The 24,263-nt window shown below is 45.8% G+C and overlaps 1 protein-coding gene across 1 annotated transcript in view; it reads right to left on the reverse strand.

Annotated features, from left to right (window-relative positions):
- Nucleotides 1-24,263, reverse strand: part of CDH8 (cadherin 8) — a 269,040-nt gene that overhangs the window by 18,644 nt on the left and 226,133 nt on the right. The window contains exon 10 of the mRNA XM_081119970.1: nucleotides 23,313-23,430. Within this exon, the coding sequence (XP_080976096.1) occupies nucleotides 23,313-23,430 (118 nt within the window). The remainder of the gene's footprint in view (nucleotides 1-23,312; nucleotides 23,431-24,263) is intronic.

The following is a 24,263-nucleotide window of genomic DNA, read 5'->3' on the forward strand; positions in this document are numbered from 1 at the left end:
TGGGGGACCGAGGACAGGGAAGGGGCGCGCTCAGTGACGGTCTGACTTGGACCTCGGAGTAGATTTGGGGCACGTCATGAACGAGTCATCATTTCTGATGCACGCGGGGCAAGGTGAGGGGACAGGAGAGGAGGCGGTAGGTTCGGTGGCCGTGAGGTGAGGATGGCTATGATGAGTTCAAGGGGTTCAACCATAAAGAGCCAGAGTGACGGGGGGGGGGGGGGCTGGAGTGAAGTGATACGAAGGTGGTGAAAGGAGTTGAGGTCAAAGAAGAGACCCTGCAGGTCCGAGAAAGACGAGCACCCAGTGACCTCACTCCCGTGGAATCTGATGAACAAAACGGACTCGCCCACAAATAGAGACAGACTCACAGATACAGAGGACGGACTGCCGGCTGTCAGAGGGGAGGGGGCTGGGGGGCTGGGTGACAAAGGTGAAGGGGCGAAGCACAAAACCGCCAAAAACCTCATAGATGCAGGCAACAGGGTGGCGATTACCAGAGGGAAAGGGGCGGGGGAGGCAGGCAGAGGAAGGTAAAGGGGGGTGAATGGTGACGGGAGGAGACCCGACTTGGGGTGCTGAACACACCATGCAATATACAGATGATGTGTTACAGAGTCACACACCCGAAACCTATATAACCGTATGAACCAATGTCACCCCAATAAATTCAATTTTTAAAAAATCAACAAAAAAGAGATCTTATGTTTACTTTTACATAGTTTCCACAAGACTGTGTAGACCACGGAAATGTCAGTTTTCCTTTATATAAAAGGAAGATGGTCGTATCACTCCACGATACGGGGTGGGTGCACAAAGTGCGGGCACAGCCCGGGCACAGGGCACGGTGCCCGGTCTCCCTGCCGCTGTTACGGCCGTTGCCTTTTCTGTGTTGTCCTCTCCCGTGGCGCTTGTCCCCACTACTGGGGAAGATGAGTCGCCTTACTTGGAAGACGATGGTTGGCGTGCAGGGCAGAGTCGGCGGCTCTAAATCAAAGCAGAACTTGCTCTCTCACCGGAAAATGGAACTAAATCAATTACCCCCGTGCGCATCGCAGTTCAACGGTAAGTCCCTCTGAGGGCAGGGGTCCCGTCTCGAGCGACTTCGCCGTTTCTGGGATGGAAGATGAATGTTTTAGTCCACCCGGGCTATCTAATCTGGGGAAAACTGAAAAAATGTGAAGTCGCCAGCCTCCCTTTATACAAGCAAAACATCTTCTCCGTGTCGGGACATTCCTGCATCAGAGAATCTGAATTCTCAAAGCCAAAGTTAAAGCCACGTCTACGCACACCAAGATAATCTGGGTGTTTACACGATTATTCAAATAATGATCGCCCTTCACGCGAGAATGTTGCCATCTTTCTCACTCCCTTGTCATGACAGCAGGTTTTTGTTGTGTGTTTTTTTAATGCCTGAATATTCATTTTTCAAATGTCTTAGTCACCTACTCTGCACAAGGCACCGTTCCCAGTCCTGATTGCCTCAAGTACCCGTTTGATTTTCGCCAGTGAAAACAAGGCCAAAGAGAGATTGCAAATCCACCTTCCCATGGCAATGCTCTTATTTTAAAAAAATCAGCAGTCGGTTTGTGCTCAAGTGTTGCTTTGTGAGTGCCCCTCATCTGGCTCCTTTCATCCTGGCCCCCGCCCTTTAATATGTTCAGATCAGTAGCTATGCCTGCTGCGTGACCTTCCAACCTACCTACCTCGGGCCTGTCGCCGGCTCCAGGCTTTTAAGCTCGGCAGAAAGATCACATCGTTAATGGGCATTAAAGATGCCGCGGTGAAATTGCTATCTGTGCTGGAGACGTTACTCGAGTTAAGAAAAGGAGACATTTCTAATTGGAAGACTTGCAGCTGGGAACCTGGGCAGGGAGGGGTTTGTGTCTCTTTTCGCTTATTGGAGTCAACGCATCGTAGGTTAGGCAGCGTGCGTTGGGGAGCTACAAGGACACTTCTGCATCTTGTAGGTGTCCTTTGGAGGTGTGAAGGCAGAATCTATACTTAATGCAACGGCTGTTGAAACAAGGGGAAATAAAAATTTAACAGTGACCAGTCTTTTTTTTAAATCCTCACCTGGGGATACTTTTTCCATTGCTTTTCAGAGAGAGCGGAAGGGAGAGAGAGAGAAACAATGTGAGAGAGACACATCGACTGGCTGCCTCCCGCATGCTCCCCGACCGGGGCCGGGGATCCAGCCTGCAACCGGGGTACCTGCCTTTGATTGGAATCAAACCCAGGACCCGTCCGATGCTCTAACCACTGAGCCGAGCTGGCCAGGACTATGACCAGGCAGTCTTGCCGACAGTGGGTTTTATGAAGAGTTCCCCGTAGACCAACTCCCCAGCTTCCTAACCATAGAATTGTACGCAAATTATCTAATTTCTTTTCCTTCAGTTCCATAAACTTTAAAATGGTATTGAGGAGAGAAACAGGATGGCAGCGCAGGTAACAGCTGCACCCGCCGCCTTCCGCAACCGCATCAAAATTACAACTAAAATACAGGACCACCGTCACTCAGAGCCTCCTGAAACCTGGCTGAACAGAAGCCCCACAACCAGGGAGCTGAAGGAGCTTCCAGACTGGTAGGAGGGGCAGAGAGGCGGGCCGATGGGGCTGAATCTCAGATACACGGCCGCGGGCCCACACCCGGTGCCGCAGATTAAACCCGGGAGGGAATCTCGGCGGCGGAGGTTTCCCGGAGGAGCGAGGGGTCCCATCCCCCCAGGAGGCCCCAGCCCAGGGCTCCAGGGCCAGGAAGAGACGTCCCCACAACTCTGGGCTGTGAAACCAGGGGGACTGTCGCTGAGGGACCCAGAGGCTGCGGGAGCCCCAGCAGCTCCTCTTAAGGGCCCGCACAGGGACTCACTCGGACGCGCCCCCTCTGAGCCCAGCGCCGGGCAGCGGCCTGAAAGGACCCGGGACACTCGGGGAGGAACTAACCTGCCTGGAATCGGGGCGAGAGGCGGAGGGGCGGCTTCCTTCAGGGCAGAAGGGCTGGCGGAGGCCATGGCTCCTGTGGCGAGTCCTCCCCGCACAGCCGGCAGGCGGGCGCCATGTTTGAATCGCCAGCACCCGACTCACACCTCTGGCCCCGCCCTCCCCACCTGCAGCTCATCCAGGCCATTTCCAGGGGCTTTTCTGTGCAAGTGGCCTCTCGAGCCTCATGCTTAGGACTTTCCTAAAATCTCTCAAACAAGCAGCAGCGTGCTCCATACGGCTTGATAAGTGGCCCCAGGCCTGGCACTGGTGGCAGCCTGCACTGGCTCATAGCTTGGTCTCTCCTGGACACCTCCAAGCCCAGCACAAGGAGCAGCCAACTACGGTTGCTGTGTAGGTCATGCAGGGTGGCCCTGGGCAAGGCACTGGCAGAGGCTGACTTTGCACCTCCCCGGAGGCCCCAGAGACAGTGCACCTGGTGCTCAGACTCGACCACGCAGGATTACAGCCCTACCACATCCACAAGTGACACACTCAAGGGGCGCACTTGGTGAACCAAAGCTCCACTGAAGTAAATCCTGCTCCATAGAGATGTCTCCAGCACAGCAGCTCTCTGGCTGTAGTTGCAGCTGGTCCTCACAGCCAATTGGCCTGGGGGTCAATTCCTCCCAGGGACACCAACAGCAGCCAAGGCTCTGCTACAGCAGGACAGTGCACACAGCCCACACAGAGCAGCACCTAGAAGGCCCAGCTCAGGTGACTGGGGAGGCTGAGCCATGGGATCCTACAGGACACCTACTACACAAAGCCACTCTACAAATTCCAGGAGACACAGCAGCTCTACCTAATACATAGAAACAAACACGAGCAAGCAGCCAAAATGTGGAGGCAAAGAAACATGTCACAAAGGAAAGAACAGAAGAAATCTCTAGAAGAGGAACTAAATGAAATAGATCCAAGCAAGCTAACAGATACAGAGTTCAGAATTTTGTTTGTAAGGATGTTTAAGCAGACTATTAGGGAAATAACTGAGAAAAACAATGACATAATAAAGTACCAATTGAAATGAAGCTACAAGAAACTGAAGTGAAGAATAGTTTACAGGGAATCAACAGTAGAGTAGAGGACCCTGAGAATCAAATCAGCAAATTTGAACATGAGAAAACAAAAACACCCAACCAGAAGAGCAAAAAGGAAAAAGAATCCAGAAATATGAAAACAGTATAAGGAGCCTCTGGGACTTCAAGAGGCCTAAAATTCATATTTTGGGGTGCCAGAAGGGGAAGAAAGAGAGCAAGAAATTGAAAACTTATTTTAAAAAATAATGACAGAAAACTTCCCCTACCTGAGGAAAGGAATAGACTTACAGGTCCAGGAAGCACAGAGGGTCCCAAACAAGAGGAACCCAAAGAGGCCCACAGCAAGACACATCATAATTAAAGTGCCAAAGGTTAAAGACAAAGAGAGAATCTTAAAAGCAGCAAGAGAAGAGCAGTTAGTTACCTACAAGGGAGCACCCATGCAACTGTCAGCTGATTTCCCAACAGAAACTTTGCAGGCCAGAAGGGAGTGGCAAGAAATATTCAAAGTGATGAAAAACATGGAACTACAACCAAGATTGCTCTACCCAGCAAAGCTATCATTTAGAATTGAAGGTCAGGTAAAGAGCTTCACAGACAAGGAAAAGCTAAAGGAGTTCATCACCACCAGACCAGCACTACAGGAAAAGTTGAAGGGTCTTCTTTAAGAAGAAGCTAATGAACAAAATAATCTGATGAACTAAATAGACCTATAGACATTGACGCAGGCAACAGATGATCATATTTCAGAGGGAAGAGGGAGGGGGGATGGAGGGGGGGAAGAGATTAACCAAAGACGTTATATGCATAACCCATGGACACAGTCAATGACAGGGTGAAGGCCTGGGCAGGGGGTGGTAGCAAGGTGGAGGGGGTCAATTGGGGGGGAAAAAATGGGACACCTGTAATACTCTCAACAATACAGATAAATTTAAAAAAATTAAAAATTAAAAAATAATAAAATGGTATTGACATTTTCCTTAAGTGCTGTGATAGGTTAAGCGAACCACTGAGCAGTGTGCCTGCAGGATGCTTTGGCTCCTGCATTCTAGAGTCAGACTCTGGCTTTGCCTTTATCAGCTAAGTGCCTGGGGCAAGTTAACCCCTACTTGCTTCAGCTTTTATCATCTGTGAAACGGAGAAAATAGCAGTACTTAGCCTAAGTAAATTCTACTGATTTTTATTGAATATGTGTGATCGATAAGCCAGGAACTGGAGTGGGTTCTTTCTAGGCTTCATCTCATTTAGCTATTATAATATATTATCATACTTGTTTTTGCCATTAGTCCAACCTCTCCGCCCGAGCAGCTCATTTATATCTTAATCATTCAGGTCTAGATGCAAGCCAAGGATGTAATTACTGCCTATGTGCCCTTGGAAACTTGAACAAAATACCCCAGCACTCGTTCCCTATGAACCTGAGGACTGGAGGTGCGTACAGCAGACCCTCCCTGTGCCTGGTACCTTGTGCAGGGGCAGGCCCAGACGGCTCTGCAGAGCTGTTTGTTTTTGAAGGAGTTGACAAAAGATGAGTTTTGCTCCTGTGACAGGTGCTTCCTTTTTACACTGCAGGTGGACCGTGGAGCAGTGGGAGGGAAGAAATGCCCTTCCTGCCTGGGGTGACCCCAGAGGCTGCCCTCCTGAGGTTTGAAGGTCACGGCTGCTATCCCCTAGTGATTTGGGCTTCTGCAGAATCATCCCGCAGAGATGACAGTAGGGATATGAAGATTTGAACAGCGTGAATTCCCTTCCCCTCTCACAGGCTGGGGAACGGATGCTCTGTACTGAGGGACCTCAGTTTGATTGACAGAGAAAATGAAACCCATTTCAAACAAACAAACAAGACACACAAAAAAGCATTTTCTCTCTTTCTGCCTTTTGTGGATGAGCCACCCTGAACATCCATTCGAATGCTCCTTAGCATTTTCAAAGTGAAGTTTTCAAAGGCGTAAGAAATCCCAGACCCATTCTAGGCCTAAATGTTTCTCAGCCAAAGCCCTGCAGTGGGTTTGGACGGGTTAAGTGGGCAGGAGGACTACTTTCCGTGAGCTTGTTTACTTCTAATTCTAAGTGTTGCCTGCAAGCCACACACTCTCGGCACTTCTGCAACATGTAAGAGCCTAAAGCACTGAACCCAAGGGGGAGAATCATAAAGGCGGGTGTGTGTGTGTGCACACGCGTGTGTGTGCCGGGGATGAAGGGAGTTCCACTGAAGCACAGCACAGATTGGCAGGTTGTCCAAAAAACACAGCTATGGTCCTCTGGGTCATTTGACAGTTTAGGAAGCCAGCATCCTCTGTTACCCCAAACAAGATTTTACAATGAAACACGAAGAAAGGGCCTTTGAATCAGAGTAACTGAGGGTTGACTCTTAGCTCTCCCGCGGCCTGGAAGAAGCCCCTTCACATCGTTCAACATAAATCTCTACATATGTAAAATGGAGCAACAGTACACCCCCCTTTTAGGACTGTCCTAAAGCCAAAATGAGATAAGATACGTAAAAGGACCTGGTCGGTAAGAGGCACACAATTAATGTCAGGCAACCTCTTACGCCAAACTTCATTTTCTCCCTTGAACTCCCCGCTGTCCCCAGCACACACACTTGGACCTTCCACTTACTGGCTTTGTGATTTAGGGCGATCGCTTAAGGGCAACCTCACCGAGCCTTAGACTCTCCGGCTCTGAAATCAGGATCGAGGGCCTATCTCCTCGGGGGCCTTTGTGGGGAAGCCAGTGAGGCGGCGGACGTGAAGCCACTGCTTTGTAACTCAAGGAGCAGCCCTCACTGTGCGTTTACTAGGATCGCAGGTGCATTTTTGCTTCAACGATTATAACAATGGCCAGGAGTTCTTACAGAGAAAACATATACTGAGTCCTCCTGAAGATTTTTATAAACACAAATCACAATTTTGTAAGGATGGTTTCACTAATATGCCCCCCTCCCCATACACACACATAAGGACTGCTTTAGAGCATTTTACTTGCTCGAGCTCACAACACTAATATGTGTTACGGGATAACCATTCCCTAGAAGCCACTGATTTGCACTGCCTTCCACTCCGTAGGGACTTGAATTTCATGTCAGTTATCCGGCTGAACTATGGCTGCCTATGTCTGTATTCTTAGCGCCACTCCACAAAAGTTGACATTTTCCAGGATACATGGGAGCGAGGGAGTGTGCTGAACATATGTTGAATAAATAATGCATCATAGGGGATTGATATTGGCATATTGGCAGTACAATATCCATATATATATATGTATATCCATATATATATATATATATATATATATATATTAATCCCCACCTGAGGATTTTTTCTTTCTATTGCTTTTTCAGAGAGTGGAAGGGAGAGAGAGAGAGAGAAACACTGATGTGAGAGAGACACACTGGTTGCCTCCCGCATGCACCCCAACCAGGGCTGGGGATCGAGCCTGCAACCCGAGGTACGTGGCCTTGCCCGAAATCGAATCCAGGCCCCCTCAGTCCACAGGCAGACACTCCAATCACTGAGCCACACCAGCCAGGGCCCAATATCCGTATTTTAAAGATTATCGAGTTGCCTGGGTCGAGGGTCTCTGCAGCACCTGCGTAACTCTTGGGGGCATTGTTGAGGAGGAGGGACGGAGCCACATGGTAAAGGTTAATGAAGCTCCTCCCTCTTGTCTTGCACGGTGGATCCTGTATTGATCTTCCCTGCGATCCTGTCACTGTTGGCTTTCTGAAACCTCGGAATCACTCGGGGGGCAGCCATAGCTAGTTATAAGACGCCTTGCGAGATGAGTTCTCGCGCACCCGGGTGATCCTAAAATGGTCTCTCTCACCTAGATCAGCTCTCCCGTCCCGCGCGGTGAAACGAGGTTTGCAAGAATGCCATCGATATGCACGAGGGGGTCTTCAGCATCTGGTCAGCGCTTGCGGGAGCGGCAACTGCGGACGTTTATGCTCCTTCGATAAGCACACGCACCTTGACATTTGCCATCGATTAAACGTTTGAAATAACTCAGCTTTCTCAGCTTTTTAGTTGTGTGTCCCCCCCCCATGCCAAGGAATATGTTCGTGAACAAGACCATATGTTTATTCTAAGGCCCCAGTTCAATCTAAGGAAATGCAGAGGTAGAACGGATGTCTCTATGTAACTCACAGCTGACACCTCTGGGGGCTTTTGCCTAATAGGAATAATTTATTATACGTGGGTGACTCTTCCTTTGAGGCCGACTGTAGTGCACAAAATCACCGCAGGGTTGCCGCCTTTTATTATTATTGGACTCCCTCCACCCTGTAATTCCTCAAATCTCCCTGGGTCTCTCTCCAGCCTTATTTTTGGTCACTAATGCGAGCATCCAGCATGCCCCCTTACCGTCTAGTCTAGAGATCGTAGGTCCCCTGACATATGTCTCTCCTAGCCAAGCTGCTCTCTCCGTCTCGGACGAGCCCCGCTTTTGCTCACCTGGGTAAGCCACACACCCCTGAGAAGGACACGTGAAGAATTAGCCCAGGTTTCCTCTTTCGGAGTTGAGTACCATGCTCCTTCCTGTGTCCCACTCGCACCCGGTCCCTCTTACCGCCTTGATCGTTCCTTGTCTATCCTCAAGGCCTCCGGTAAGGCAGAGGCCTTGTGCATTTTCCGTCCGTGTGCGGTACGAGGCACCGTGGCCGGCACGTACGCACAGTACGCTTCCACATGGTCTTTCCTTTCCCGGTTTCGTTCTCTTGGGCTGAAGCACTTTCTCCATCCAGTCGCCCTTGTGAGACTGAGCCCAGGCGCCCCCTTTCTCGGCCCAGTCTATTGAGACCCCCCGTCTGTGATCCTGCTGTACTCTGAGAAGCCCAGACCCAAGACGGGAAACCCACACGCAGGACAGGGTCAGAGCTTCGGCAGCGATGGCGACTCGGATCCTGCATCCCCCGTACTTGTCACAGTGCCTGTTCCCGATGAGCCCCAGGAACTCGGGCAACTTTAGTTAAATGTATATGAACGAATAAATAAAAGGGAAAAATGAGTGAAGGATAGCTTCTGTAATAACTGGTCATAACACTCTTTGAAAACATATTGATTCGGAGTAAAAATACCCAATGTAAATGCATTTAACATTCAATCAATATTTCTTGCCCACCTGGCCCGCCTCCCTGACCACCCGGCCCGTCTTCTTGCCCACCTCGCCAGACCTCGGCAGTCGCTGAATATTTTTGCTCTGTAGGTGACAATAAAGTGATGTTTGGGGAAGCGCATTGCTATCTACTTGGAAATTATTTACATGTAGCAAAATCAGTGATTTTTTTCCATCATGGGGATGCAGATGTCGCCTGGAGGTTTGGTGAGGATATAATTTATCATGCAAGTCCTCTGGAAACAAAAGAGGTGATTACTGATGACTGTAACGCTGGAACAATTGGCATACACCTGGAATCAGCCTGGCAAACTGATGCACGTTTCCCCCGTCTCGAGGGAAAAGGCAACAGGCTTATGACTGTCACTTTGCCCACGTGAATTTCAATTTCCAAAGGCAAATGATGGCCAGCCCCACGCAGATCTTCCCCGTCAGAGGTTTCAACCTAAGTATCCGAGGTGAACTAGGAGCCATTAGGTATTTCTCTTAGTCACTCACGCCTGCGGTGCATCGTCGCTACAGTTTGACGGGTCTCTCTCTATTCATGAACGTCTACTGTCTCGCTCCCCTTCTGCACCTCTCCCTTCAGAGAAGATGAACAGAGTGCGCATATCTCTCGTTAGGGGGTGCAGAAATTCCTGCACCCCCAAAAAGTAGGGGTGCACATGCTTGTGGGCGTGTGTTGAGTTGTGCCCTGATATTGCCAGTTAAGAAGAGAAACTATTGTTTTTTCTTGACTGAAAGAGAATAGATCCTGATTTCCCTGGTATTTCTGACCACATTTTAACCAGTCGCGGGTTAAACAATAATAGCTAAGTCTTTGGAATCCAACCTCCCCAAGCAAAAATAATAAAACAAACAATGAACCTCTATTATTCTGTAGAATTTTTTATCTGTCTTTCTCCTGAGAAAGATGGTAAGATGGTGCTGAGTAAGTAGACTGGTTATAATTTTTTTTTGGTAAAAATATTTGCAAGAATTCTCTCTATGATTATGCCCCTGGATAGTCCCCTCCTACACGGAATCTGGAATTAACTATGCGTCTTATTTTGGCCACATTTTCTATTAACTCAGTTTATAGGGGTCAACCGAGTTATGTAGAAACAAAAAATGTTTATAGCAACATAAAAGATTTGTTTTAAGCCCCTAATTAATTTTCTGACTTTGGTGGGATATTTTCCAGGAAAAATGTTCCAAGTGTCAGTTGGCTCCTCTTAGTGACATGTGATAAGTCAGAGGAAAAAAGAGGTGAGCCCACACAAAACAATAGCAACGACAAAATATCTATTTTATAAGCACCACTTAATGGAATTTGGGATATAGAGCTTACTGGGTTGGAAAATAAAATTGTTCCTCAATCCCTGCCTCTCGAATAGTAAAAGAGAATCATAGTATAAAATGACCTAGAGTAGAAGTCAGCAAACCATGACCCTTGGACCAAATCCAGCCTGCCACCTGTTTCCGTAAACAGTTTTATTAGAAACAGCCATGGCTGATGGCTTATGTATTGTTTATTTGCTGATTTCTCACTAGAAAGGTGGCAACAAATAGACCTGGCAAAGGGCATGTGACCCACAGGGCATTTTCTGCTCCTCTATAGAAAACGTTTGCCAACCCCTCTCATGGGGTCAAATTCAAATAAAGGGTGTGCCTGTCCTTTGTTAACATCTAAAACATTTAAGATACTACTTCATAAAGCACCTTGACTGGAAAAAAATTTTTAGGGCACTGTCTTAAGCGGGCTGGCATGCTGCAGGCAGAAAGACCTGTTTCTCAGAGAGTAATAGATACGATGTTTGGAGGCATGGGCCGGATCTGAATTGGACACATAGGAAACCTACAGAGCATTAAAAGGATCTGGACTCAAATGAACTGGAACAGTTTTCATCTAAAAAGAAACTTCAGCCACCTAGCAGATGAGAATACTCAGCTGACACCATGGACTATTTCTTGGAGAAAACAAAGGATGTCTCAGGGATGACCCGGGGACAGGAGGAGAGAGTCGGGAGCAGCGTAAACAATGACCTGGGAGCCATCCCCGCGCAGCAGGCTCTGGCCCATTCCTTTTACCCTTGAAATAAGAGGATCTGATAGCAAGTAACCGGGTAGATTTTAAATCGCTCTGGACCAGCGACGTCTATAAATCTCACGTTCCTCCCCTATTAAAATGGGAATCTCTAGCCCAATTATCCTTTTTGCTTTTTACCATTTTCCTCACCTTGGTTCAGTCATCAATTCAAGTAGAGACTGCGGCCAAGAAGCCAAGAGAAGGCTGAGCCTGGAAGGCAGCCTATGAAGAATTAGGAAAAAGATCACCCAGAGCGAAGCTGTGTCATTAGAGACTAAAGGTAAGACCGTTCACTCTGTCATATTGCCAATTACTATGTACGGATATGAAAGCCCGACAGCCAAGAGGCTGGTAAGTATAAAATATGGGTTCCTTTGAAATACGGTGTTGGAGGGGGGCTCTACGGATTCCCTGGACCGCCGGAAAGATGAGCCAGTGGGTCTCAGAGCAAATCAAGCCTGAGCCATCGCCAGAGGCAAAAGTGACAAAACCAGAAGTGTCCTACCTCAGGTACATCATGGGAATGAAGGGACCTCTGGAAAAGACAATGGTGCTGGGGAAAAATAGGAAGAGGCAGGAAGAGAGAAAGACCCAATATGAGGTGGACGGACTCCATAAAAGAAGCCATAGGCGGGAGTCAGCAGGAGCCGAGCAGGACTGCTGAGGACAGGACACTGTGGACGTCACTCATTCACAGGGTCACCAGAAGTTGGTGCCAGCTCAGTAACATGAAACACGTATGGGGGCAGATCATGTGTCTTTTCAGTTCACAGTCTCCTGATTGAGGGAAGCGGAACCTGAGAAATCTCACCTGCATTCAGACCTGTCCCAGAGCATAAGCTAAGCCTATAATTGCAAGAGGTGTGGGGGAAATCCTGAACTGTGACTGAAAGGGGGTGTTGTTTTAGGCCATCGCAGGGTGCCATTATCAAGAGGCATTCAACTAGGCAACACTCACTGATGCGACTCACGCACCAAGTTCTGGAGCTGACGGCCTTGACCTGCATCTTGGATTCACCATTTGGTGTTTAGTTGACCTTGGATGAGATCCATAACCTCCCCCTGCCTCTGTCTCTTCATCTGCAAGATGGAGAAACTCCCCATCAAGAAATGCGAGACACTTGGGTGTTGTTATTATGATGATGCTACGTGTCAGTTAAAATGTATTGAGTGTCAAAGTTGGGCCCTAAGATCCCGGGAGTAGCCTAGAGATTCTGTGCCATAAGGACGGAAGAGAGGCAATACGGTATGATACAAGGAAATGAAATGAAATCACCTCTAATTTTCAGGTTTCAGGACTCTTTCTGGATGCTAGTTCTGGCTGAATCGTAACAGTCGCTACTGTATATGGGCATCGTCTATATGGCAGGCACTCTACACGCATTATCTGTAATTCTTACCATTATAATGCGAAGCAGTCAATAGCTATTATTCGGCATCACGCTCTGTGGTAAATGCTTTCCATCATTATCACATTGAGCCCTTAAAATCATTTCTATATGAGGCACTATTAACCCAGCTTCACAAATAAAGCAACAGAGGCCCCCAGACCTTCAATAATAGACACAGAGAGTCAGCAGGTGGCAGAGCAGAGAGTCCTGTCGGGCTCTATCCTAATCTAAAACCTGTGTTCTTTTTACTTCTGCCACTCTGTCTCCAGGCAGATGGAAATCCGAGACAGTGAGAGGTCTTTGTCAGCTGCAAACACTGACAATAGATTACCGTCGGCTTTGTTTTCAGAAGTGGCTTTCTGCAGGCAAAGGGGGAGGTTGAAGTTGTCCTCACGCCATAGTGGGCTCTACATTGAGCAATATCGACTCTCCAGGGCTTTTTCCTGGCATAATTCAAAATATCAAGTGGATTTACCCTGGAGAAAGCCTTTGGTATCATTGTTGTCAAGGTATATCTTGCGTTTTCTCATGTTGGGAGTGATGGGGCAATGGACAGAGTCCCCGGTCCCGTCCCTCACCTGTGTATCGATCACAGAGGCTTCGTGTCTGTGTGCTCTATTTAATTACAGTACATTGAAAAGTATAGCTTAATGAAAGGATTCCCCTATTAAAAGGAAAAAATTGAATACTTTTGCTGTATACAAATTCCTATGGCGCAGATGGAACCGCTGGAGCATGGGAGGGAAAACCATTTTCCAAAGGCCCTCAGAGATAAATGTACCCTAGAGATATAATTAGACCTCAGAAACCCTGCTTCCTTCTGCTTGTCGGACCTGCAGTGCAGCTCTTAGTGGACTGAGATACCCATTGATTGCGATGTGCAAAGAGATTCTGGATGGATGGATGAATGGAAGTTACCATCTCTAGACTTTTTAAAGTTTTACTTGGGCCATCTTTCGACCAGGTCATGACCATATTTGGATCAATTCACTTAAACAATGACCTCTGTAATCACAGGCAATGCCAAGATATTAGACAGAATGACCTTGTAGACACTGTCCTGCACATCAGAGGATGTTTAGTAGCATCTCTGTGCTTTACCCACTAGATGCCAGGGATACCCTCCCCCTCCCCAAGTTGTGACATCTCCAGACACTGTGAAACGTCTCCTGGACTGCAAAGCCACCCTCAGTTGTGAACCACTGGTCTCATCGAGGCACTACAATTATTTATTTGAGCATTAATTCTTAATGATATCCCAAAGCAAACTAAACTCACAATCTAAAAACAAATTATTGCACTCATTTTAGAAATCAAACACAGAGTTTGAGTTAAGGCTGACATGGCTATTAGAGTGTTTCGCTTGGTTTTGTTTTTTTAAGCTGATTTATGGCGCCTGAGTTGTGCAGGCACTGAAGTGTTTGTGGATGTTTCAAAATGGCCTGCTTTTCATGAACATCAAATTTTTGATCTATTTTCAGAAAAAAAAGAAAAAAAAAGAATTGATAGCTGCTATCAAATTTGATAGCAGATCCTGGATATAAAAAAAAAAAGTTTTCTTGCTGTAAAATTTTAGCTGCCTGTCACTTACATTACAGTATGTCACACCTCACGGTGACATATTGCGATGTAACGCAATGTAAGTCACATAATAGACAACTACAATTCATAACTTTCTGAACAGGGAGAGTCATTCTTTCCCGAGCAGCTTCCCAAGGGAAATAAAGGGATCCCTCCGCTTGAGGTCGTTGCCAGCGCCGATGTCGCTGGCCTGCTGGTGACTCACCGACTCATTCTGTTCACAGTCTATATTTTCCCTGCCTGCCTTCCTTTTAAAACTGGCTTTCCTCCGTCTCTTCCGATTGTGATCGAACCGTCAGTCCAGTGGCTTGCCTCCGGTGGCGAGTTTCATGTCAACTTAAGGTGTATATTTTAGAACGTGACCAAAGTTATTATTTTTTTGTTTTTAAGATTTAAAAAAATACTCTGAGAAACCTACATATATACATGTATATGTATATGTGTGTGTGTGTGTGTGTGTGTATAAAATGTGTGTTTATTATCAATTTACTTCCCACCCCCAGTAGTAATCTTTGTGTGCGTGTATGTGCGTGTGTGTGTATGTGTGTGTATGTGCGCCCACACACAGGTAAAAATCTCCTAGATGTGTAAGACCCATTTGTTATCTTAAGAAAAACATCAAGAATGGGTGTAGGTATATTCAAAATACTAAGACCTACCTACCTAATTTCCTTTCGGTAACCCAGTAAAGGCTTATGATCACAGAGTTTATGGATCTCCACGAAATGTTTCCTTTTACTTGTCTTTTAAGAAAACTCTTGGCTTTTCCCTATTTCACCTTTAACAACTTGCATATCCGACAGTTTCATATTATGATGTGACGGGCACCTCTACACATCACCGTGTGTCTTATTTCTGCAAAACTGTATTCAGGCTCCACTTGGAGAGATCTGATCAATCAAAACTTAACCCAATAAACAAATATCTTCCTAAAACTCTTATATGTCTTTGTCTCCATCCTGAGAAATTCTGAACTACTGGGACCATGTGTTATATGTTCATTGAGCTCTTTTGGCGTATGAGAATAATTTGTTTCTTTAATACGTCCACAATTCTGCCCAACTATACTAAGAAAAAGAACCTATAATATTGTAGGAGCATATATTTTAGCAATACTACCCAAGATTTTAATGTGGTGTCATCAATAATTTCTAGCATCACGGTCACTCCCAGGGGCATTCTTCCTTTTGAAGGCTGATGAAGACAAAATCCATAGTAGCATCAGGAGAGGTCCAGGCACCGCCTCTGGCATCTATCCCACGTCTTTTCCTCTGTTCATCGCAGCGATTTTGTTTGAATATTGTCAAACACAGTCTGTTCCAGAAAGTTAAAAGCCTTGCCCAAAGTCACATCTTTATTAATCAGTGGGTGCAGGGCTTGTCTGGTTTCAAAGTTTGTGATTTTTTCTCCGAATACCACGTTTGCCCACTCAGGGTGTCAGAGCCAATGAGTTCTCATATCCCGACCATGACCTCATCCATTTCGTACAGGAGGGAACCGGGGGAGCAAATCACGGCCTTGACCGAGTTAGCAGTGACGGCCGGGCCCGTGTGAGCACGAGACTCGGGATGAGCCCACGGCCTGGGCACGGGTCCTGCCCGGGAATCGAACCATGACCTCCTGGGTCCTAGGTCTATGTTCAACTGCTGAGCCACGCCCAGCCGGGCTATTTGTTTTTTTAAAATATACGCTTGCAATTCTGTATTTAGCATCGATGGTCTTCATAACCTGGCTAATTACTAAGAGCTGCTAGCTCCTATCATTTTATCAACTCTCAACTATCCCATTTGCCAATACCCAGAGATGTGTAGGCGAGGGCTTTTGGATAGAGAAAGCCTAGGCCTATGGGAACCTACAATTGTTAGATTCTCTTTATTTTTATTCCTTGATCACATTACAAGGGTTAGAGTCACAGAACAGCTTGAGTCACACAGAAACTCTCCTCTCCCGTCTCTCCTTTCTCTCTGCTTTACTCACCCCCAGTGCTTAGAGACATGCTCAGTCATGACCCCCTCAGCTAAGGGGCTCCAGTAGCATACTGTTAGTTAGGCTAACGAATAGCCCAGAGGCCTTATTTTAGGTTCCTTGTTACTCCTTTTGTTTGTTGCACTGAGTGGATGAGAGATATTCCGAAGGCCCACAAAATGTTAGGGGGAGGGAGAGAGGAAAGAAACAAGTATTATTGAGAATCTTCCATTTACCAGGAACTGAACTTAGTGTGTTTTTATTTTTTTACCTAAATTAATAGTTTCTTACAACAACATAGGGGTAAATATTATCTCCGCTTTACAGATAAAGATTCAAGGCTATTCAGTTCTGTGCACAAGTTCTCATGGATCGTAATCAGAGAGCTGGGATTCCAACCTAAGTCTCCCTACATACGGGTACGAAGCCTGGGCTGTCCTCTCGTCCTCTGTTCCACAGGGTTTCCCTTTTATCACTCATTCTAATTCACCCCAAGTCAACCTTTCAGTGTTTATCTGTGCGAGTGCCCCCTTTGTGTTTTCAAGTTATTTCTCTGACTTCATCAACTTCTATAAACAGAGGGATTCAAAGCACGTGGTGTGTGCTATGCAGGTCACACCCCTAAACACAAGGTCACCTCTGGCTAATGTAGTGTCCATAAAGTGCTCAAATTTATTCAAAATGCAAATGTCTACGCTGAAAGGAGATGAAATGATTGTCAACTACATTTCACATTTTTTTTTAGAAAGGAAGAGTTTGCCTAGACTGATGGCACGTTTTGTTCCACATTAAAATTCCACATTATAATCCTTGCTGGTGTTCACCAAAAGCCGATCATGTTTATTTGGCACCTACAGAATCCCAAGGCCTATTTTAGGCTTGTAGTAAATGATAAATCAGTAAATAACATTATTCTTTAATGGCACCAGCAACAAAATGATCCAAACAAGACTTGATAAATTAAAAAAAATTTCTCTGAATAATTCTTTATACTCCTCCTGATGTTCAGTCTATCCCTTTATTTTATTATTTTATTTTATTAATTTAGGAAGCAAAAGTCTCAGAAAGCAATGTTCTCAAAGGAAAGGCTTGATGCCCCCAGGCATCTTTAAGAAAACTAAGATATCTTTAAGATAATTAAGCAAGTGCCAATTTATCTCTGGGTTTTCTCTTTCCAAAATCTGCAGAATTAGAATGCCCTGTGAGGACCAGAAATGACTGCTAGCCAATGGACAGAGAAGCTCTCCATCAATTCATAACTTTGAACAGCAGATGGACAACTAGACATACAAGTCTATGTGCCGTGTATCTAAATTATATCCCTGTAAGTCAGTAATCTCAGAACTAAATTGTCTCCCATGACAGGCACTGAAAAATAGACTCTAAGGGTCATTCTCTGTCTGACCAGAGCAATAATTTTAGGATTTTCAACATTTGCAAAGGAAATTCTTAACTTCTGAAGGTGCTCTTGTTCTATCAATTTAAAAAGATTTTTGAAAGATATGGAAACTATAGAAAATAGACTTCTACAAAAAGTACTTAAGGCAAAGAAAAATCTAGCTTTCTGGACCAAACTGCACAGTCGTAGGCGACTTGGGACATGGAAGGAAAGACCTGTTGCCTGTTATTCTTCGCCTGTTCATTGTCCTTAATTACAATTTAGGCAACAAAATGAAACATAAATGGCTTTTTTTTTTATCAACGGAACATAGCCGGAAGCACAAACAATAAATTATGAACGACCGAAGCAGAAACTTTTCCGGATCCCGTGCGCAGGACGCTATCCCGCATGTTCGGGATCCCAGTTGCCCCTCCCGTTTCATGCAAACTGAGCACATTTTATGATTCAGCCTTGAGACCAAGTGCCTGCTTCATACGAGTGAAAGCCGACACCCTAGATGAAAACGACCTCTCGTCCATGTCGGGTGCTGTGGAAAAGCCCGTACGTGAGCGGAGCAGACAGAGCCCACGTACTGGAAAATTAAATACATAGGTCGTCATTAGCGCACGCAGACAAGCACAGTTCCCACTTGTCGCCTCGGTATGGTTGCCTGGGAAACCCAATAATAATAGATCTGCTTAGCTGAGGGATGGAGGCTTTTGTAAAGGCCACTTGGGGAAAGAGATGCTGTTTCAGAAAGTCCCCTGTTAGCTTCAAAGCAGCCCGGAGTAATGGAAGTACTCAAGGAGGCCCGAGGTGGCCAGGGAGAGGCCAGTGGGCTTGCCAAGGTGGGCCTTTCTGCTCTGTGGGTCATCAGGGAGGCCTTTCAGATCCAGTGCAGCCCAGATGGGGCATAAGGGGAATGCAAGAGGGACTCCGTCTGCCTCGACTCTCCCACGCCGAGTACAGGAGAGGCAGGCCTGAGGCGCAGCCTGGGAGAGATGGAAGACTGGCTGGGCCGGGATCAGGGGAATCCACTTCCATTCTCAGGCAGCACATTTCAGTTCTGTGACAGGAGCACTCTGACATAACTTGACATTATTCGAAAGAGCAAAGAAAGACAGTCTATTTGATCAGCTTATGCAAAATGATTCCCACAGGGCATGTGTGTTGGAAGGCTGTGGGTGATTTAAAACAACTCGATATGCTGGAAGGGAAAGGAACCTTAACGAGTTGGAAGCGGGGGTTAGCCACTGTGCGGAGAAAGCCGAGTTTCTCTTTGGCAAAGGAGAAAAAAAAGAAAAAGCCTTCGTACTCAAAGTGAGACCCCGAAATCCTGCAGCTGTTTCTGTCGATGGCCAATGTTTTCAGTATTTCCCCACCTCCACCCCCTCTCTGATCTTTCTGGTTGTAAAACCCTTGAGATGCAACGCACCGCTAAGCAGATTTCTTGCAGCGCAGCCTAGTGAGGCCCAGGCTTCTCACAATCACCAGTGAGCCCACTTTCAGAATTACTGCCCCACATGCCAGAGTCAGTGGAGTTAGAGCTGCAGAGAGACTTGGTGAGGCTGATGCGCCAGAGACCGACCATAGGATGGGAACCGAGAAACGAATGGACTCATGTAACGAGGATCTTGTCCCGTTTACTGGTGAGTGTCTTCCCATGTGCCAGACAGCGTGCCGAGAGCGGCCTGAGCCCTGGGTTATGCACGCGTCGGGGGTAGGGAGGTATTGTTACCCTGGTATTACAGATTAGGAAACTGAGGCTTACAACTTGCCTGTAGTCGGTGATCTACCAGGGGGATGCTTCTAGAGGATACGAAGACATAGAACACACACTGCTTGAGGCTGGCCAATCAGTTGAAATGCAAACCCCACAAAGCCAAGCACGAATTATCCTCAACGGGTAACCATGTTGTGGACATTGAGATGACCCAAGGTACATTTATTCCAAAGCTCTAGTCAACATTTATATTATTCAGATTGATTACCACGATTATGCCTTTGGAGTGAAATGTTTATCAAGAGAATTTTGGTAAAAATAAAATTTAAAAAAATATATATCAAGAAAAGAAAAAAATATTACTGTTATCAGGTCCGCTGGTCCGCCTGCTGTCTTTTCTTAAGCTATAATTAAGGCCAAGTTCACTATCTACTTGTCTTCCCGCAGGCCCTCCTGAGCGAGCGGCGCTTGATGACTTTCCTTAATTCTCTAAACACCCGATTCAAATACTTCAGCGCAGAACAGGAAGACTCGCATGTCACCAGCCTGCTTTCTGGCCAGTCCAGCCACATCTTGCACCTACACTGTGTAGGCTGGATAAGATCAGGTTTCTGCAGTCCTCAAATTTGGGGCAAGATGTGCCTGTGAGAATATAAATGGACCTGTAGGATGCCCGTTTATCTTCCCTGTTTCCTTATATTTAATGTTGAGTGTCTGCCATTTGCAAGGCTGGGGTGGAAACCGAAGCTGAAAGGCGGTCAGCAGAGCTCCGTCTGTCGGTCAGTCCACCCGCCTGGGAGAGGGAGGAACGGGCGTGTGGGCCAAATCGTTTAGACAGTTCAAGGTGCTCCGGCTGCTTGGAAGGCACCTGCGGCATAAATGATTCATCGCATGTTGACCTTTGCTTTCAGCTTTATTTGTATGAAAGGTTGCTCTCCTACTCCGGCAGAAATATGATTCTCACGTATTCAGAAAGAGAATCGTATGGGAAACCACTCAACTGTGTAGGAGATAAGAGGCAGCTAATTTCTGTCTCGTTTTGCCTTTGGTTTTGAATTAGCGGGCTGGAAACTGCAGCGAGAGAAGGAGGGGACCTCAGTCACATCAAGCTGAAGGACAAGACGCAGCTGCGAGTTCCCTGGAAAGCACCCAGTCCCGAAACCACTGCCTTGAAAGATCCGACTGCAAAGGGCGACCGTCCACCCTGCAAGCGCAAACCTGACACTTTGGCTACCTCACAACCTTCACCTTCACGTGGTGGGAAGGGTCTTGGAAGTGACGACGCTCTCCATAGAGCAGCCTCAGCGACTGGCCAGTGTCAAGTCCACCGTTAAATGAAGAAAGAAAAACGATTCCAGCTGTATTCTACCATTTGATTCCCTTCCATGTTTTCAAACATAAAATATACCGTAGTTTTAAAACCAAGAATGTCTATTATTTGGACTTGTGGTGGTGGCTGTGTGTGTGCCCGCGCTTTCTGTCATCATTAATGACAAGGGACAAATAACAGGCCCCCAGGATACCAATCTATTTACCCACCTATTTATCTGCGTATCTCCAGCATTTTGAATCTGACAATTTCTTTCCACTACTTTATTTCTACAAGTTAAGAAGAGACAAATTGCTTTTTTCTATTTCACCGTAACTATCCGGATACCAAAAAATAGTGGTCTGTGGAGCAAAAGTCATGAATTTCTAGCACAGGAAAAGGATTATATTCTAAAGACCTGTGGGTTTATAGCTTATTCTATGGAGATATTGGATATTTGGATCCTAAATTCATAATCACAGTGAACATATGTCCTGGTTTCCACAAAAAAGTCCTGGTTTATGGTTTTTACAGGCATAAATATAAATATAAATGGCAATCCCTTTCACTTTAAAAGAAACGTACCAGTTGAGATGATAAATTATATGGTCATTCTTTGCAAAACAAATAAATACATTGGGGGGAAGAGGGAGTAAATGTAATACTTTCAGCAATAAAGATAAATTTAAAAAAATAAAAATAAAATAAACGATCATAGCACAAAGAGTGCTCTTTCCGTCCTGAGTAATTTTGCAGTACCTGACGTCTTTTTCCCCCTCAATTATTTCTCACACACACACATACACACCCGTGAGGTAATTCAAAACTGTAGCTTCCATTTTCCAGTTCCAAAATAAAACCGATAACCCACATGCCATTACATACTCTATTACAAGGTTTATTAAAATGTATGATGGAGCTAAAATATGGTTTTCTAAGTGTATAAGCTTTTATCTTCTACTACTTCCAAAAATTAGAGAAAGCATATGACCTTCATTCACCGTAGGACCAACATGTCTTCTTTCAAAGGTTTAGGGGATAATAAATGTCGGACAAAAAGCTATGCTGTTCGCTGACACCCAGGAACCACCTCTCACCCATTCAGATATATTTACATAGTGCCTCCGATGGGCCATAGCGATGGAACTGCAGAAAGCACAGAAAACTCCAAAAGGCTCAGACCTTAGGGATGGAACAACATTTCTTCACAGGGAATTTTCAAATGAAGGGGCTTTTCTATGCAAAAATAATAAATGACACCTGTTAGCTCACAAAGTAAGCGTGGGGCCCATGCACATGGACTTTGAGCTCTGTTGGGAATTTCTGGGGGGACTTCCATCTTAGCCATATTTATGTGACTCCCAGGAAATAGAACTCTGGGCAGTGATAACCGACAGACAAAGGCCACGCACATGGGTACCTGGATCGGAGCTCCTAACTAGGGGGGTCTCACAAATGAGCATCGCTGAGAACAGGATCTTGTCTCCTTAAGAGCTTTTAATAGTGGAAGCCAGGTAAACGAAGACTATCTCTATAATGACCTTCTCATTTCCTTTCCCGTGATGCGCCCACATCTATCAAAGCATCCCCGATCAGCTAAGCAGCATTATGCTAAAAGGTAAGGCCATTATATATTTAACAGGCGCCGTAAAACCTTCCTTTATTTCCTTGAGAAGTTGTATCAACAGTCCCTACCTCCTTGAAACAGAACACAGCCAATAATCCGAACACGGGCCATGAACCAAGTTCTACTCCTCGGAGCACAGCTTTTATACAGACCGTTCATAAATCTAAACAATGGCCTGTAGTAAAGCCAGAAGGCAGCCTGAGACGATACATTTATTCTGCTAATCATTCTAGAACAGCCGAACCTCAATCTTAAAATACATCCCAGCCAAAATAAACAGTTAAAAATCCTGGTTAAATAGCAGCTTAGGAAACAAAAATGGACAGATAAGATAGACGTTTTTTCCCCAGGACCCACCCGGCAGTACACATAATTATTAGGGTATTATTGACTGTGTTCCCTACGCTGTACTTGGCATCCCCCTGAGTATATTGTAACTACCAATCTGTACTCTTCAGGCCGTTTCCACCCAGTCCCCCCAAAACCCCTCCCCTCAGAGAGACTTTTTAATAATGATCTATGGTCTTTATATGCAATAGACAATAGTTAAGGGGAACAATTAGCCTGCTTGGTTTTCAAGAACGAATGATATACATCAGTGAGAGATTTAATAAACTCAGTTCATATTAGCTCCAAAATGGCACTGATAAGGAGTAGCTTTCAAGCCAGATTTTCTCATCTAATTGCTATTGTCAACGTTGATACAAGTTTAAAACAAATACCCACAATCTGTGTACCCACCAACCAGGCACAATTAGAATTGGCTTTCCCTCAAGCCTTGGTAAACGTTCAGTTAAATCTTAACAACCGCTGAGTATAAGCCAGATCCTCCCCTAACCGATATCCCGGTGTCTCATGATTTCTGGAACTTTCATCAGGGTTAACTCTTACAGTCCATGTTTAAAAATAAGGTGATTGAGGTGTGTCCCGGGATGAAATTAACATGCACATTCACAATTTTCTTACCTACCGTATCGATATTGGTAAGAGGAAGGGATGTAATTACCTTTGCCATTAGGCTAATGAGCTGGATTCCAACGGCTCTTGAATGGACAAAAATTGAAACAGTAGTAGGAATTCACATCTTATTTTTCCAATTTATATTTTACCCTGTTTCGCAACGCGAATACGCTTACCTTCATTTTTCTTGATGGTGAAATTCGGATTGTTGACCATTTCTGGAAGAAGACTGTATAAGAAGAAATGTCCGTTCTTGGGGTCATCTTTGTCCATGGCGCTCACTGTTTGAATGACCTGCAACAGAAAACCTGCCATCAGCATTTCGGGTGACACCGGTGGCTCGAACTGCCTTTCATCGTTTTCAATTTTCTAAACTGTCACGGACGGTGTGTGCCCAAAACGAGGAGAAACGCTCATCACCTTAAAACCTCAGCTTTGAGCAGTTGATGAAAATGAAGGTCATTAACTTTGTGTCCATTTGGTGTCTGGGGCTTGAAATAGCAATATTTAAGGGTATTGGAAAATTTCCACTGGATAATTGCATATTTATTTCCAATTCGAGTGTATATGGGCATCCAGAATGAGATCTGGAGTTGTCACAGGGATTGGAGTGTGGCCTTTGGGACGACCTTCGAGGTAAAGGGCTTAAAATCTTGAATCCTCCCAATTCCTCTCCCCTTTTCCTCACTAGGTTGCAAGCGTTTGCAGAATAGAAGGGTCCTGGGCACGAGCATCACTGCAACGGAGCTTTCTGAAGACCTGCGCCTGTCCCCACCCGCTAATGAATACTATTCCCAAAGCCAGTGGGTCACGCATGCAAACAACGCTTCGGAGCCTATCCCGAGATGCACAAAGGACAGGGGTTGGACGCGTCACCGCTGCTCAGAGGACTGTTTGGACAGACACCGCACTTGGGCGCCGGTGAACAGGCTTATTTCTTTTTCGAATCTGCATTAACTGAGGGCGAAGCTATTTCTTGGGATGTCAGGGAATGAGCTTAATCATTCACATCTACGGCTCTGTGACACCCATCACTTCCACCTGAAACCCTGGGCAACAGCTACTGTAGAAAAAAACAACAGCTTATCCTTCATTATAAAAAACTAAGACAATCTCTCCAAGAAACG

Source organism: Miniopterus schreibersii (assembly GCF_964146895.1).
Source record: "Miniopterus schreibersii genome assembly, chromosome: 18".
Lineage (NCBI taxonomy): Eukaryota > Metazoa > Chordata > Mammalia > Chiroptera > Miniopteridae > Miniopterus > Miniopterus schreibersii.